The sequence below is a fragment of the Acanthaster planci genome, linkage group LG15 (assembly GCF_054643075.1).
Source record: "Acanthaster planci isolate LZ-2023a linkage group LG15, COTS_SCS, whole genome shotgun sequence".
NCBI classification, from domain to species: Eukaryota; Metazoa; Echinodermata; class Asteroidea; order Valvatida; family Acanthasteridae; genus Acanthaster; species Acanthaster planci.
In genome coordinates this window covers 309,757-323,406 of record NC_141791.1, presented here as the reverse complement: position 1 = coordinate 323,406, position 13,650 = coordinate 309,757, and the positions used below count along the sequence as shown (strand labels likewise).

General features: G+C 38.8%; 1 protein-coding gene across 1 annotated transcript; it reads left to right on the top strand.

The window, feature by feature from the left end:
- Window positions 1-7,980: 7,980 nt before the first annotated feature.
- LOC110974407 (uncharacterized) lies at window positions 7,981-12,250 on the top strand. Its single transcript, XM_022226014.2, has one exon. The coding sequence runs from the start codon at window positions 8,068-8,070 to the stop codon at window positions 10,369-10,371; it is 2,304 nt and encodes a 767-aa protein (XP_022081706.2). The 5' UTR covers window positions 7,981-8,067; the 3' UTR covers window positions 10,372-12,250.
- Window positions 12,251-13,650: the final 1,400 nt, after the last annotated feature.

Sequence of the window (13,650 nt, the reverse complement as noted above, 5' to 3'; positions counted from 1 at the left end):
CAAAATTTCGTCAAAATTGATTAAAAAGGCAAGGCTAACCCCTTGCAAAATTTATGAATTTCGGGCGAAAATTTAGATTTCTGAATTTCCATGAAACTTGCTTAAAAGACGTCTCTTCAACCTAAGAATGCATTCTAAGTCGTTTACAAGCATTTGGGAGTGGTTTGGAGAAAAGTCAAAATTTCGTCAAAATTCATTGAAAAAGCAAGGCTAACCTTTTGCAAAATTTATGAATTTTGGGCGAAAATTTAGCTTTTTCAGTTTCAATGATATTTGCTTCAAAGACGTCTCTTCCACCTCAGAATGCATTCTAAGTCATCTACAAGCATTTAGGAGTGGTTTAAAGAACAGTCAAAATTTCGTCAAAATTCATTGAAAATGCAAGGCTAACCCCTTGCGAAATTTGTAAAATTTGGGAGAAAATTTAGATTTCTGAGTTTCCATGAAACTTGCTAAAAAGACGACTCTTCAATCTCAGAATGCATTCTAAGTCGTTCACAAGCGTTTGGGAATGGTTTGGAGAAAAGTCAAAATTTCGTCAAAATTGATTAGAAAGACAAGGCTAACCCCTTGCGAAAATTGTGAAATTTGCGAGAAAATTTAGATTGCTGAATTTCCATGAAACTTGCTTAAAAGACGTCTATTCAATCTCCGAATGCATTTTAAGTCGTTTACAAGCATTTGGGAGTGGTTTGGAGAAAAGTTAAAATTTCGTCAAAATTCATTGAAAACGCAAGGCTAACCCCTTGCGAAATTTATGAATTTCGGGCAAAAAGAGCTTTTTCAGTTTTAATGATAATTGCTTCAAGGACGTCTCTTCCACCTCAGATTGCATTCTAAGTCATCTACAAGCATTTAGGAGAGGTTTAAAGAACAGTCAAAATTTCGTCAAAATTGATTAAAAATGCAAGGCTAACCCCTTGCGAAATTTGTGAAATTTGCAAGAAAATTTAAATTTCTGAATTTGCATCAAACTTGCTTAAAAGACGTCTCTTCAATCTCAGAATGCATTCTAAGTAATCTACGAGCATTTAGGAGTGGTTTAAAGAAAAGTCAAAATTTCGTCAAAATTCATTGAAAATGCAAGGCTAACCCCTTGCAAAATTTGTAAAATTTGGGAGAAAATTTAGATTTCTGAGTTTCCATGAAACTTGCTTAAAAGACGTCTCTTCAACCTCAGAATGCATTCTAAGTCGTTTACAAGCATTTGGGAGTGGTTTGGAGAAAAGTCAAATTTCGTCAAAATTGATTAAAAAGGGAAGGCTAACCCCTTGCAAAATTTGTGAAATTTGCGAGAGAATTTAGATTTCTGAGTTTCCATGAAACTTGCTTAAAAGGCGTCTCTTCAACCTCAGAATGCATTCTAAGTCATCTACAAACATTTAGGACCGGTTCGAAGAAAAGTCAAAATTTCGTCAAAATTGAGTAAAAAGGCAAAGCTAACCCCTTGCAAAATTCATAAATTTCGGGCGAAAATTTAGTTTTCTGAATTTCCATGAAACTTGCTTAAAAGACGTCTCTTCCACCTCAGAATGCATTCTAAGTCATCTACAAGCATTTACGACCGGTTTGAAGAAAAGTCAAAATTCTGTCAAAATTCATTGAAAACGTAAGGCTAACCCCTTGGAAAATTTATGAATTTCGGGCGAAAATTTAAATTTCTGAATTTAAATGAAACTTGCTAAAAAGACGACTCTTCAATCTCAGAATGCATTCTAAGTCGTTTACAAGCATTTGGGAGTGGTTTGGAGACAAGTCAAAATTTCGTCAAAATTGATTAAAAATGCAAGGCTAACCCCTTGCGAAATTTGTGAAATTTGGGAGAAAATTTAGATTTCTGAGTTTCCATGAAACTTGCTTAAAAGACGTCTCTTCAACCTCAGAATGCATTTTAAGTCATCTACAAGCATTTAGGACCGGTTTGAAGAAAAGTCAAAATTCTGTCAAAATTCATTGAAAACGCAAGGCCCTTGCAAAATTCATGAATTTCGGGCGAAAATTTAGCTTTTTCAGTTTCAATGATATTTGCTTCAAAGACGTCTCTTCCACCTCAGAATGCATTCTAAGTCGTTTACAACCATTTAGGAGTGGTTTAAAGAAAAGTCAAAATTTCGTCAAAATTCATTGAAAATGCAAGGCTAACCCCTTGCAAAATTTGTGAAATTTGCAAGAAAAATTAGATTTCTGAATTTCCATCAAACTTGCTTAAAAGACGTCTCTTGCACCTCAGAATGCATTCTAAGTCGTTTACAAGCATTTGGGAGTGGTTTGGAGAAAAGTCAAAATTTCGTCAAAATTGATTAAAAAGGCAAGGCTAACCCCTTGCGAAATTTGTGAAATTTGCGAGAAAATTTAGATTTCTGAGTTTCCATGAAACTTGCTTAAAAGACGACTCTTCAATCTCAGAATGCATTCTAAGTCGTTTACAAGCATTTGGGAGTGGTTTGGAGAAAAGTCAAAATTTCGTCAAAATTGATTAAACAGGGAAGGCTAACCCCTTGCTAAATTTGTGAAATTTGCGAGAAAATTTTGATTTTTGAGTTTCCATGAAACTTGCTTCAAAGACGTCTCTTCAACCTCAGAATGCATTCTAAGTCATCTACAAGCATTTAGGACCAGTTTGAAGAAAAGTAAAAATTCTGTCAAAATTCAGTGAAAATACAAGGCTAACTCCTTGCGAAATTTATGAATTTCGGGCGAAAATTTAGATTTCTGAATTTCCATGAAACTTGCTTAAAAGACGTCTCTTCCACCTCAGAATGCATTCTAAGTCGTTTACAAGCATTTGGGAGTGGTTTGGAGACAAGTCAAAATTTCGTCAAAATTGATTAAAAATGCAAGGCTATTACCCCTTGCGAAATTTGTGAAATTTGCAAGAAAATTTAGATTTCTGAATTTCCATAAAACTTGCTTAAAAGACGTCTCTTCAACCTCAGAATGCATTTTAAGTCATCTACAAACATTTAGGACCGGTTTGAAGAAAAGTCAAAAATCTGTCAAAATTCATTGAAAACGCAATGCTAACCCCTTCCAAAATTTATGAATTTCGGACAAAAATTTAGCTTTTTCAGTTTCAATGATATTTGCTTCAAAGACGTCTCTTCCACTTCAAAATGCATTCTAAGTCATCTACAAGCATTTAGGAGTGGTTTAAAGAAAAGTCAAAATTTCGTCAAAATTCATTGAAAATGCAAGGCTAACCCCTTGCGAAATTTGTGAAATTTGCGAGAAAATTTAGATTTCTGAATTTCCATGAAACTTGCTTAAAAGACGTCTCTTCAACCTAAGAATGCATTCTAAGTCGTTTACAAGCATTTAGGAGTGGTTTGGAGACAAGTCAAAATTTCGTCAAAATTGATTAAAAATGCAAGGCAAACCCCTTGCGAAATTTGTGAAATTTGAGAGAAAATTTAGATTTCTGAATTTCCATGAAACTAGCTTAAAAGAGGCCTCTTCCACCTCAGAATGCATTCTAAGTCGTTTACAAGCATTTGGGAGTGGTTTGGAGACAAGTCAAAATTTCGTCAAAATTGATTAAAAATGCAAGGCTAACCCCTTGCGAAATTTGTGAAATTTGGGAGAAAATTTAGATTTCTGAGTTTCCATGAAACTTGCTTAAAAGACGTCTCTTCAATCTCAGAATGCATTCTAAGTCGTTTACAAGCATTTGGGAGTGGTTTGGAGAAAAGTCAAAATTTTGTCAAAATTCATTGAAAACGCAAGGCTAACCCCTTGCAAAATTCATGAATTTCGGGCGAAAATTTAGCTTTTTCAGTTTCAATGATATTTGCTTCAAAGACGTCTCTTCCACCTCAGAATGCATTCTAAGTCGTTTACAAGCATTTGGGAGTGGTTTGGAGAAAAGTCAAAATTTCGTCAAAATTGATTAAAAAGGCAAGGCTAACCCCTTGCGAAATTTGTGAAATTTGCAAGAAAATTTAAATTTCTGAATTTGCATCAAACTTGCTTAAAAGACGTCTCTTCAATCTCAGAATGCATTCTAAGTAATCTACGAGCATTTAGGAGTGGTTTAAAGAAAAGTCAAAATTTCGTCAAAATTCATTGAAAACGCAAGGCTAACCCCTTGCAAAATTCATGAATTTCGGGCGAAAATTTAGCTTTCTCAATTTCAGTGATATTTGCTTCAAAGACATCTCTTCAACCTCAGAATGCATTCTAAGTCATCTACAAGCATTTACGACCGGTTGAAGAAAAGTCAAAATTCTGTCAAAATTCATTGAAAACGTAAGGCTAACCCCTTGGAAAATTTATGAATTTTGGGAGAAAATTTAAATTTCTGAGTTTCCATGAAACTTGCTTAAAAGACGACTCTTCAATCTCAGAATGCATTCTAAGTCGTTTACAAGCATTTGGGAGTGGTTTGGAGAAAAGTCAAAATTTCGTCAAAATTGATTAAAAAGGCAAGGCTAACCCCTTGCGAAATTTATGAAATTTGGGCGAAAATTTAGTTTTCTGAATTTCCATGAAACTTGCTTAAAAGACGTCTCTTCCACCTCAGAATGCATTCTAAGTCGTTTACAAGCATTTGGGAGTGGTTTGGAGAAAAGTCAAAATTTCGTCAAAATTGATTAAAAAGGCAAGGCTAACCCCTTGCGAAATTTGTGAAATTTGCGAGAAAATTTAGATTTCTGAGTTTCAATGATATTTGCTTCAAAGACGTCTCTTCCACCTCAGATTGCATTCTAAGTCATCTACAAGCATTTAGGAGAGGTTTAAAGAACAGTCAAAATTCTGTCAAAATTCAGTGAAAATGCAAGGCTAACCCCTTGCAAAATTTATGAATTTCGGGCGAAAATTTAGATTTCTGAATTTCCATGAAACTTGCTTAAAAGACGTCTCTTCAACCTCAGAATGCATTCTAAGTCATCTACAAGCATTTACGACCGGTTTGAAGAAAAGTCAAAATTCTGTCAAAATTTATTGAAAACGTAAGGCTAACCCCTTGGAAAATTTATGAATTTCGGGCGAAAATTTAAATTTCTGAATTTAAATGAAACTTGCTAAAAAGACGACTCTTCAATCTCAGAATGCATTCTAAGTCGTTTACAAGCATTTGGGAGTGGTTTGGAGACAAGTCAAAATTTCGTCAAAATTGATTAAAAATGCAAGGCTAACCCCTTGCGAAATTTGTGAAATTTGCAAGAAAATTTAGATTTCTGAATTTCCATGAAACTTGCTTAAAAGACGTCTCTTCAACCTCAGAATGCATTTTAAGTCATCTACAAACATTTAGGACCGGTTTGAAGAAAAGTCAAAATTCTGTGAAAATTCATTGAAAACGCAAGGCTAACCCCTTGCAAAATTTATGAATTTCGGGCGAAAATTTAGCTTTCTCAATTTCAATGATATTTGCTTCAAAGACGTCTCTTCCACCTCAGAATGCATTCTAAGTCATCTACAAGCATTAAAGAGAGGTTTAAAGAAAAGTCAAAATTTCGTCAAAATTCATTGAAAATGCAAGGCTAACCATTTGTGAAATTTGGGAGAAAATTTAGATTTCTGAGTTTCCTCGAAACTTGCTCTAAAGACGTCTCTTCAAGCTCAGAATGCATTCTAAGTCATCTACAAGCATTTAGGAGTAGTTTAAAGAAAAGTCAAAATTTCGTCAAAATTCATTGAAAACGCAAGGCTAACCCCTTGCGAAATTTGTGAAATTTGGGAGACAAATTACATTTCTGAGTTTCCATGAAACTTGCTTTAAAGACGTCTCTCTTTAAGCTGAGAATGCATTCTAAGTCATCTGCAAGCATTTTGGAGTAGCTTAAAGAAAAGTCAAAATTTTGTCAAAATTCATTGAAAACGCAAGGCTAACCCCTTACCAAATTAAGGAATTACGGGCAAAAATTGAGATTTCTGAGTTTCAGTGATACTTGCTTAAAGTCGACTTTTCATATTCAGAATGCATTCTACGTCATCCATAAGCATTTTTGGGAGGTTCGAAAAAATTTGGGGTTGAAGGTGCTTGTGGAGTCCTGAAATCGTTTTAAACGAGCAGAAAAGACGTCTTTTTTTCGTCTGAAGAGGATACTCTGGGACATTTACAAACAGTTTGGAGCGGTTTGAAGAAAATTCGGTTGAAATTAATTTCAAATGTGGACTGCAAATGCGGAGGGGTGGAATCGCTTGCACTGCGTGCCACTGTTGTCTCCTAACTTCTTTCCCTTGCTTCAACTGTCTTGGTCACTTCTGCCATTGTCTTCCCCGAGTCTTGAAACGATGGATGTTCCAAAGTACACACACAGCTTCATTGGAGGACGTTCCTGTGTCAAAAAACAAACACAAAACAAAAGGTTAATTGTGGGAAAAGGGGGATGAAGAAATGACATGTACCTACGCCACAGGTAAAGGGAAGTTAAATATGTGCACGCAAGAAGTTACTGAAGAGAGGGAATCCAGCTATCTAATCATTAAACCTTACTCCCTTCGGTAAATTTTGTTGGATTTATTTCGGATCTTTAAATGTACTTCCACTCACATGATAAATGATGTATTATTTCAAAGTTTGTATAGGACTGTATACTGACAAAAAGCTTATCTGGTCATAATAACCAATCGGCTATACAGTGCTCCTTCCCGACGGAAATTGTCCCAGGGAAGCAGGGAAGCAAAGGAACAGTTTCGGCTTAGAAAGGCAACTCGCCCTCATTTTTTAAATTCTTCCATGAAGTTGTGCGGCTACAGGTTTCGCTCTTATCACGTGATTGGGAAAATTCCTGCAGCTTTCACCAAAAGCAGTTCGGACACTAAATATCAATCGAAGGACACTGATAATAAAATTTGAGTTTACGTTAATTCAAAATGACGCATCAGTAATGATACCTTCTCTAAGAACTGGCAGTGTCGAAGCAGAAATTTGTGGCGACACTTGTGAGTAATGAGAGAAAATTACACTGCGCTATCGAACTCATGAAACACAACACTGAAAAAAAATGTCGGGGTCTTGCTGCGTCATAACCCATCCGCGATTGATGACGAATAGCTGGGATGCATTGAGCCCCAGGAAGGGGCCCTATTTCCTTACTTGGCTCGACCAAGCCCCTAGACCTTGCTGACCGTGTCATGATGCTACAGAGCCCCACTGTACCACAAACAGTGGCCACAGTGTGCAGTCAACACAGAGCTGATGTGTGCGCCAACGTGCGCATCGTATGTTTTAGTTACCAGCTTGGGTTGATGTCCCGTGACGCATTTCAAAGGTTTGTGCGAGAAATTTGCCACCAAGAGAGTGGAAGACCGTCTTTCGAGTTGCTTCTCGATAAGGAAGAATTCCTGTATATACTGTTTTCATCAACGAACAGAAAGTTATAACAAGTCAGGGGATGCTAGCAACGATTTACTGACTTTGTACAGGGATCATCTTTGCGGTGATAAGTTGAACGGTTCAATTTGGAAGACTTGGATTTCCTAGCGATTTAACTGCGTATTAGCTGACTGCCTGGATATCAGCTAATAGATTGATGCCGAAAACTTTGGAATGTTTCTATTTTCAGTTACTTGTGGATTATTGAGTTCTTCGATTTGTTGATGCCATTCTAAGAACTACGTTTTACTGGATTAATATAAGTAGCAAACGGAAACGAGAGGATTCTGTGGGACGTTATTTTTTATACGTTCAAATCTTGCTGTATATTTACGGACATTTCGTGACAATCGATCATTACTGTCCGCGGCGTACGCCGAGTTGAAAAAGTAACCCCGTCTGGTGCAAGTGTCTCTTGTTATAAAAAAACAACATTGAATATTCCTGACAATCATCGACCAAAATCAGACCTGAACTACAGACAAGGGAATTACACATCTGTGACACTGGGCATCAGCTGTCATCAGACCGAAGCCGATCTACCTCTTTCACAATTCAAACCACTCCCGTAGGACTGTGACGTTTGCCACAAGCTTCTCAAATCTAGCCGCAGATACCACGCAAACGACAACGGCAACACCCATCGAAACAGACTCGAAGCTGAATGCTTCTATGGACAAAGTAAGTGCATGATTAGGTAATTTCTCTCATCAAACTTTCAAAGAACGCTTCCAACATCATCTAAAATGATGAAGCAATTGGCATACGGATTTGTGTTACCGTTGATGTTTCTGGCACGTGCTCACGCCATTTCGTTCCGGGTGGAGCCAAGTCCACAGACCATAGTTCTGGGTCAAACCATGACACTGCGATGTCAAGTGGACAATCAGGATGGCATCAACGTGTATTGGCAGAACGTGAAAACAGGTGATTATCTGAGTAGAGACCGTAAAATTGACCCTTTCAATCGGCTCAGCAAGTCCGCGAAACGCAGGTACCGGATCATTGGTGATTCGGGATCGGGCGAGTATAACCTGATGATTCGGCGCGTCTCCATGAACGATGCATCTGAGTTCAGATGCCTTTACTTCACCGACATGGCCTACTACTCACCGATAGCCCATATCAGAGTATTGAAACCGCCAGATAAAGGATTTCCCTCTTGTATCCTGGGTCCGAGTTTGCAGATGGATGCTGGAGACAATATCACCCTCATATGTGAGTCCATGGGAGGAGATCCACCTGCAACGCTGACGTGGATTCGAGGAAAAGAAATCCTTCAGTCAAACTTTGTACCACACGCCAGTCGTAGAGTCGCTGCTTATCAACACACTCTCACGGAAGCCGACCGGAACGTCAGATTCACCTGCGTGGCACGGAACCAAGCTTTGGCCCAACCCCGGTCTTGCTATGTGATTCCTCTACGGAGCCGTATCGAAGTCATCCTCCGCCCGGTTGTTACAACAATCTACCTTGGCGACAGCATCAGTTTCAATTGTATCTCAGAGAACGTTCCTCAGCTGCAATATCACTGGACTGTGAATGGTAATCCAATTACAGAATCAACGGAAAAGTACAAACTTCTCAAGAGTGGCATGAGATTGCGGGTGGTAAATGCCACTTTGGAAGACGATGCTTCTGTCATTGTCTGTCGTGTTGAACAGGCAGAGCTTAGATTGGGAGATCACGCCGAGGGACAACTCTACATACGGCAACTGAAAGATAACGAGTTTACCAGCGCGATACTGACCACTGCACCGGTGACGACAACTCCGATGATGACCACGCCAGAGGTAAAATTGACAACTAAACCAACGACCACGCCACTTACTACTACGACTTTGATCACCACGACTGAACAGGGTACAACCACTCCCATGGCCACTACTAAGCCTACTACCACTACTTTACCGGTCACAACGCAACAGATAACTACAACGCAACAGATAACTACAACCCAACCGATAACCACAACCCAACCAGTTACCACAACCCAACAGGTTATTACAACCCAACCAGTTTCCACAACCCAACAGGTTATTACAACCCAACCAGTTTCCACAACCCAACTAGTTACCACAACCCAACAGGTTATTACAACCCAACCAGTTACCACAGCCCAACCGATAACCACAACCCAACCAGTTACCACAACCCAACCGATAACCACAACCCAACCAGTTACCACAACCCAACCGGTAACCATAACTGAACCAGCTACAACGACCAAACTTGTTACCACTACCGAAGAAGTAACTACCACCAAGCCAGCAACAACAGAATCGCAAACGACCACAGAGTCGTTCATGACGACCAACAAACCACTACCTACTGATCGACCAAATGTCATCATCAGAGAGGATGAACTGACACCGACACAGATATCCACTGAGCCTCAACCTGAGAATATGATTCCGGACATACTTGCTGAGAGAAAGCCAACCAGCGTCGACGATTTGGACAACAATTTAGCAGGACTATTGGAGAGATCTGTCCCTAGACCCAATTCCAATTTAAAGGGGAAGTCGAGCCCAATTGGAGACCGTTCACCTCTTCCCCAGAGGGGTGACATTCCTGATCTTCCTCCCATTACCCGCCCTCCAGTCACTACAACCGCTACGCCTACCACCGCGCCCACCACCGCCCCTACCACCACGCCTACCACCACTGCCCCAACCACCACCACAAGCATGAAGACTCCTAGAGAAAAAACGCCAGAGATAGTGCCTTCCTGGATAGGGAATGACATCTTACAAGACGCTCCGACAACATCCGAGTCGCCGACTCAGCGACCAACAACCAAGTTGACCAAAGCTCCGAAAGCACGCACCACTAAGCCCACAACAACCCTGCCAAACACCGAGGTCTCTGAAACAAATTCTTCAGATACCTCCATCCTCGTCGACGCAAGGCCTCCGCTGACTAAGGTCGTAGGAAAAAGTAACGCTGGAGTAGCTGCTGGGTTGAGCGTCACCTTCATACTTCTCGCTATCATAGGTGTGGGATTGACCATTTATTTCTTAAAATTCCGAAAAGCACCACAGACATGAAAAACATTTTGATAAGCACGATCGAAATAAGAATTCATTTCCATTTTGCAAAATATTTTCTCAGTACCAATGAAAATTCGTTTGGTTGAAAACCAATGACTCTAAAACTAGACAGAACTGCATTTTCAAACCTTGTTCATGATTGTAATCCCCGTTGTTTATACATGTAATATAAGCATGTCTTAGCAATGAGTGCAATGTATAAAATATGTAATTGTTACAAAATACACCAAAACCGGCGGCTTTTATGTCCAGAATTAAGTAACTGAAAATGGAAACCGTGAGGCACAGGCCTTCTTTTTATTATCATTAATTAATAGGTACAAAGTTTGAAAGTGATTCATCTGCGTTCCGTTATTTTGTAATAATCGATATGTTGAAGGAAGAGAGCTAACTTTGTCGTCAAAATATTTGTGTACTCTGGTAATGCAGTCTATTGCAAAAGTAGACGTGGTTGCAAACTTGAATGTTTAGATGATTCAGTATTATTTTCGCCAAACCTGCATGACGAGTCACCAACATCCTTCTGATGGATTCTGCTGAATATTTTAAAGCACGTTTAGGCGAAAAATACCCACCCCATTATGAGATCTGAGACATACGTAAATTTTGTAAATCACAAAACCCTGGAGATGGATGACGCATGTAACGCTCGCTCACAAGTGTGGTTCCCATTCGTCTTGCTGAATTAGTCTAGTCAGAAGGAAAACTTTTACTGTTTTTCTGAAATGCGAGGGCGGAGGTTGCAATTAATTTCAGAAAACTAAGTGGGCTTTTGCAGCAGAAACTTCAACACCGAAAGCATGTTATACAAAAGCTTTTTTGCTTTTTTGTAGAATGAGAGAAAATGCGTCGTGAAAATTAAGTTTTGGGGAGCTCTTACGAGGTGACAGGAAGCATTATTCAGCACGGAATGCCTTCTGGAAACTTCTCAGTAACAGTAAAAACACAAAGGAATTGCAAGTTCCATTCACCGCATCAATATTACATTAAAGGGGGATGCAAAAGACGTCAGATGAGATCTCATGGGTTTAAGGGCACGGAAGGGGGACCAGACGGTAAACTGAGGTAACCTATTCACAGACTAACAACCTGTCTGTATCCATACAGGTTGCTGGAAAAAGACTGGGCACTAGATGAATCATCGTGTTCCGTAAAGCGATAGATGTGTGGCATACACGCCCTTGAGAGGACCATTTGTGAACTTTTCTGCCTAAGCAGAATTGACCATTTCCAAATATCATATACTAAGTGCAATGAAAGAACAAACTTGGCAATAAATACACAAATGAAAGACGTCAGCCTACACTATTGCTTGAGATTACAGAATTCTTGAATATGCATATGGCGGTACGTGGTGTGTGATTAATGCATTTCGAGTATTACTTTAGTCCACTTGTGATAAAAAAGAACCTGGGATATGACGCTTCTCTCGCTTTGCTTATACTTTTGGGAAATTAACTGCATTTTCTATATCAGTCAGAAATTGCGGTAACTGTGCTCTAGGTTAGTTTTTCATTGAAGACGAATTTAAATCATTGTATAAATAGTTGTATATATTTATCAGTGTCCATCTTAATAATAATCAGAAGATTTAGAATTATTAGCCCGTGGATTCATCGAAAAAGCGAAGTTGCCTTTTGACTGAGGAAAACTGCGTCAGATGACTTATTGGAATGAGCGAAATGTATATGTAAACCTTGATTTCAAACAGATGCGATACTAGACAATTGTCATAATCTTTCTAACACAGGAAACTGCCGGCATTTAACAGAAGTATTATATTATATAGCTAATACCAATGTTTCAATGTTCTGTCACAAAATGCTTGTTCATAAAGGCTGCGTGTATTAAAACAGTTCTGTGAAAAATCAAACAATTTTGCATCGAATTAATTTATTGTTGATGAATTGTCAATTTTAAAAGCAATGGTGTCTTGTAGGTCACAGCAAAAACCGTTTACGTTTATTTGTACACATTGTAAAAATATAAATAAACCTATGGCCAAACCAATAGCATTTTCATAAGGGACCAATAAAACTGGTATTGACTGAGTCAGAGTTGCTTGAGGTCCAGTTGGTCAATTGAGAGTCATTGGAGGTCATTCAGACTCTCAAAAGTTATCAGCTGGACAGTATTAGGTTATCTTCAAGCACACTCGACGTATACTTTTCAATCTTTCTTCAATTATCTGCAGTTTTTTAGCTCATAAAGCCACAGACTAGACTGACCGTCCACTTATCCCTCTGGGGTCAGATAGGCACCAGGGTGCTAATCATTAACCTCTGACATAACCAAACTATGACCGTGTTTCTGACCGATAAGGTTACACGATCTTAACCCGGATTATACTTTTCGAAATTCAGCTAATTGCCTCCAATGTTATATGACTAAGTCTTCTGTGGCAACACAGTCGCGTGTAATTACGAGTTGGGAGTAGCCCTAATAACGGTGAAGCAAGATAATACCCTAACACCTCTAGGTATTCCATTTAAAGTTATAACACAGGACAAGACTAATTAAGACCTCTCTGCACAGCAACGATATTTTTTAATTTAAAGAGTCAAACTTCAGTTTTTCCCCCCAAATTGGAGACGTCCCCCTTGTTTTGGACTACCCAACAACATATACACAAGATCGTACCGTCTTGAGATTTTTCTCTCAAGAACAGATGTTGGGGTTAAGAGGTAGACAAGTTTTGTTCCGGACAGAAGTTAGCGAAGAAAAATGTATACATCGATCTGTGCATCTACACATCTATGATTCACACTTCCTTTGACTACAAGCCACATGGATGACTTGTCAGCATCTAACCTTGACGATCTATCAACATCCAAAGCTTTTAAGTCCACTGGGAATAGTTATACACATAAATCGGAACCAACGACTCCCTTTGGATAACCTCCACCCACCCTAGGGGCGTGAGAGAGCCTTCAAAAATCTTTATTGTGCGAGAAAGAATTTTTCCCTGCAAAATAGGTTTTTTAAGGCAAACTTACGACAACGTGATAGATGATAACAAGTTTTCTCAAGTACACATCTTTAAAATCTTCAGGACTGTTGCCAAGCGTTATGTGCGAAGATGGAGGTCTGGAGGATGCAACGATTGAAAAAAAAATCAAAATCAAACATCATAAATTAAAACTCTTATTCTAGTTGAAGCTTGTTCACTCTTACCATTGGTTACCCACAAAAAATAATTTCATTTTTGGAACCACTGAATGTTGATATTATCCAACAGAGGAATGCCTGGAAATTTAAATGGTTACGGCATTATTT

Excerpts from the sequence above, each read along its gene's own strand:
- LOC110974407 (XM_022226014.2), top strand. The coding sequence starts at position 8,068 with ATGATGAAGCAATTGGCATACGGATTTGTGTTACCGTTGATGTTTCTG.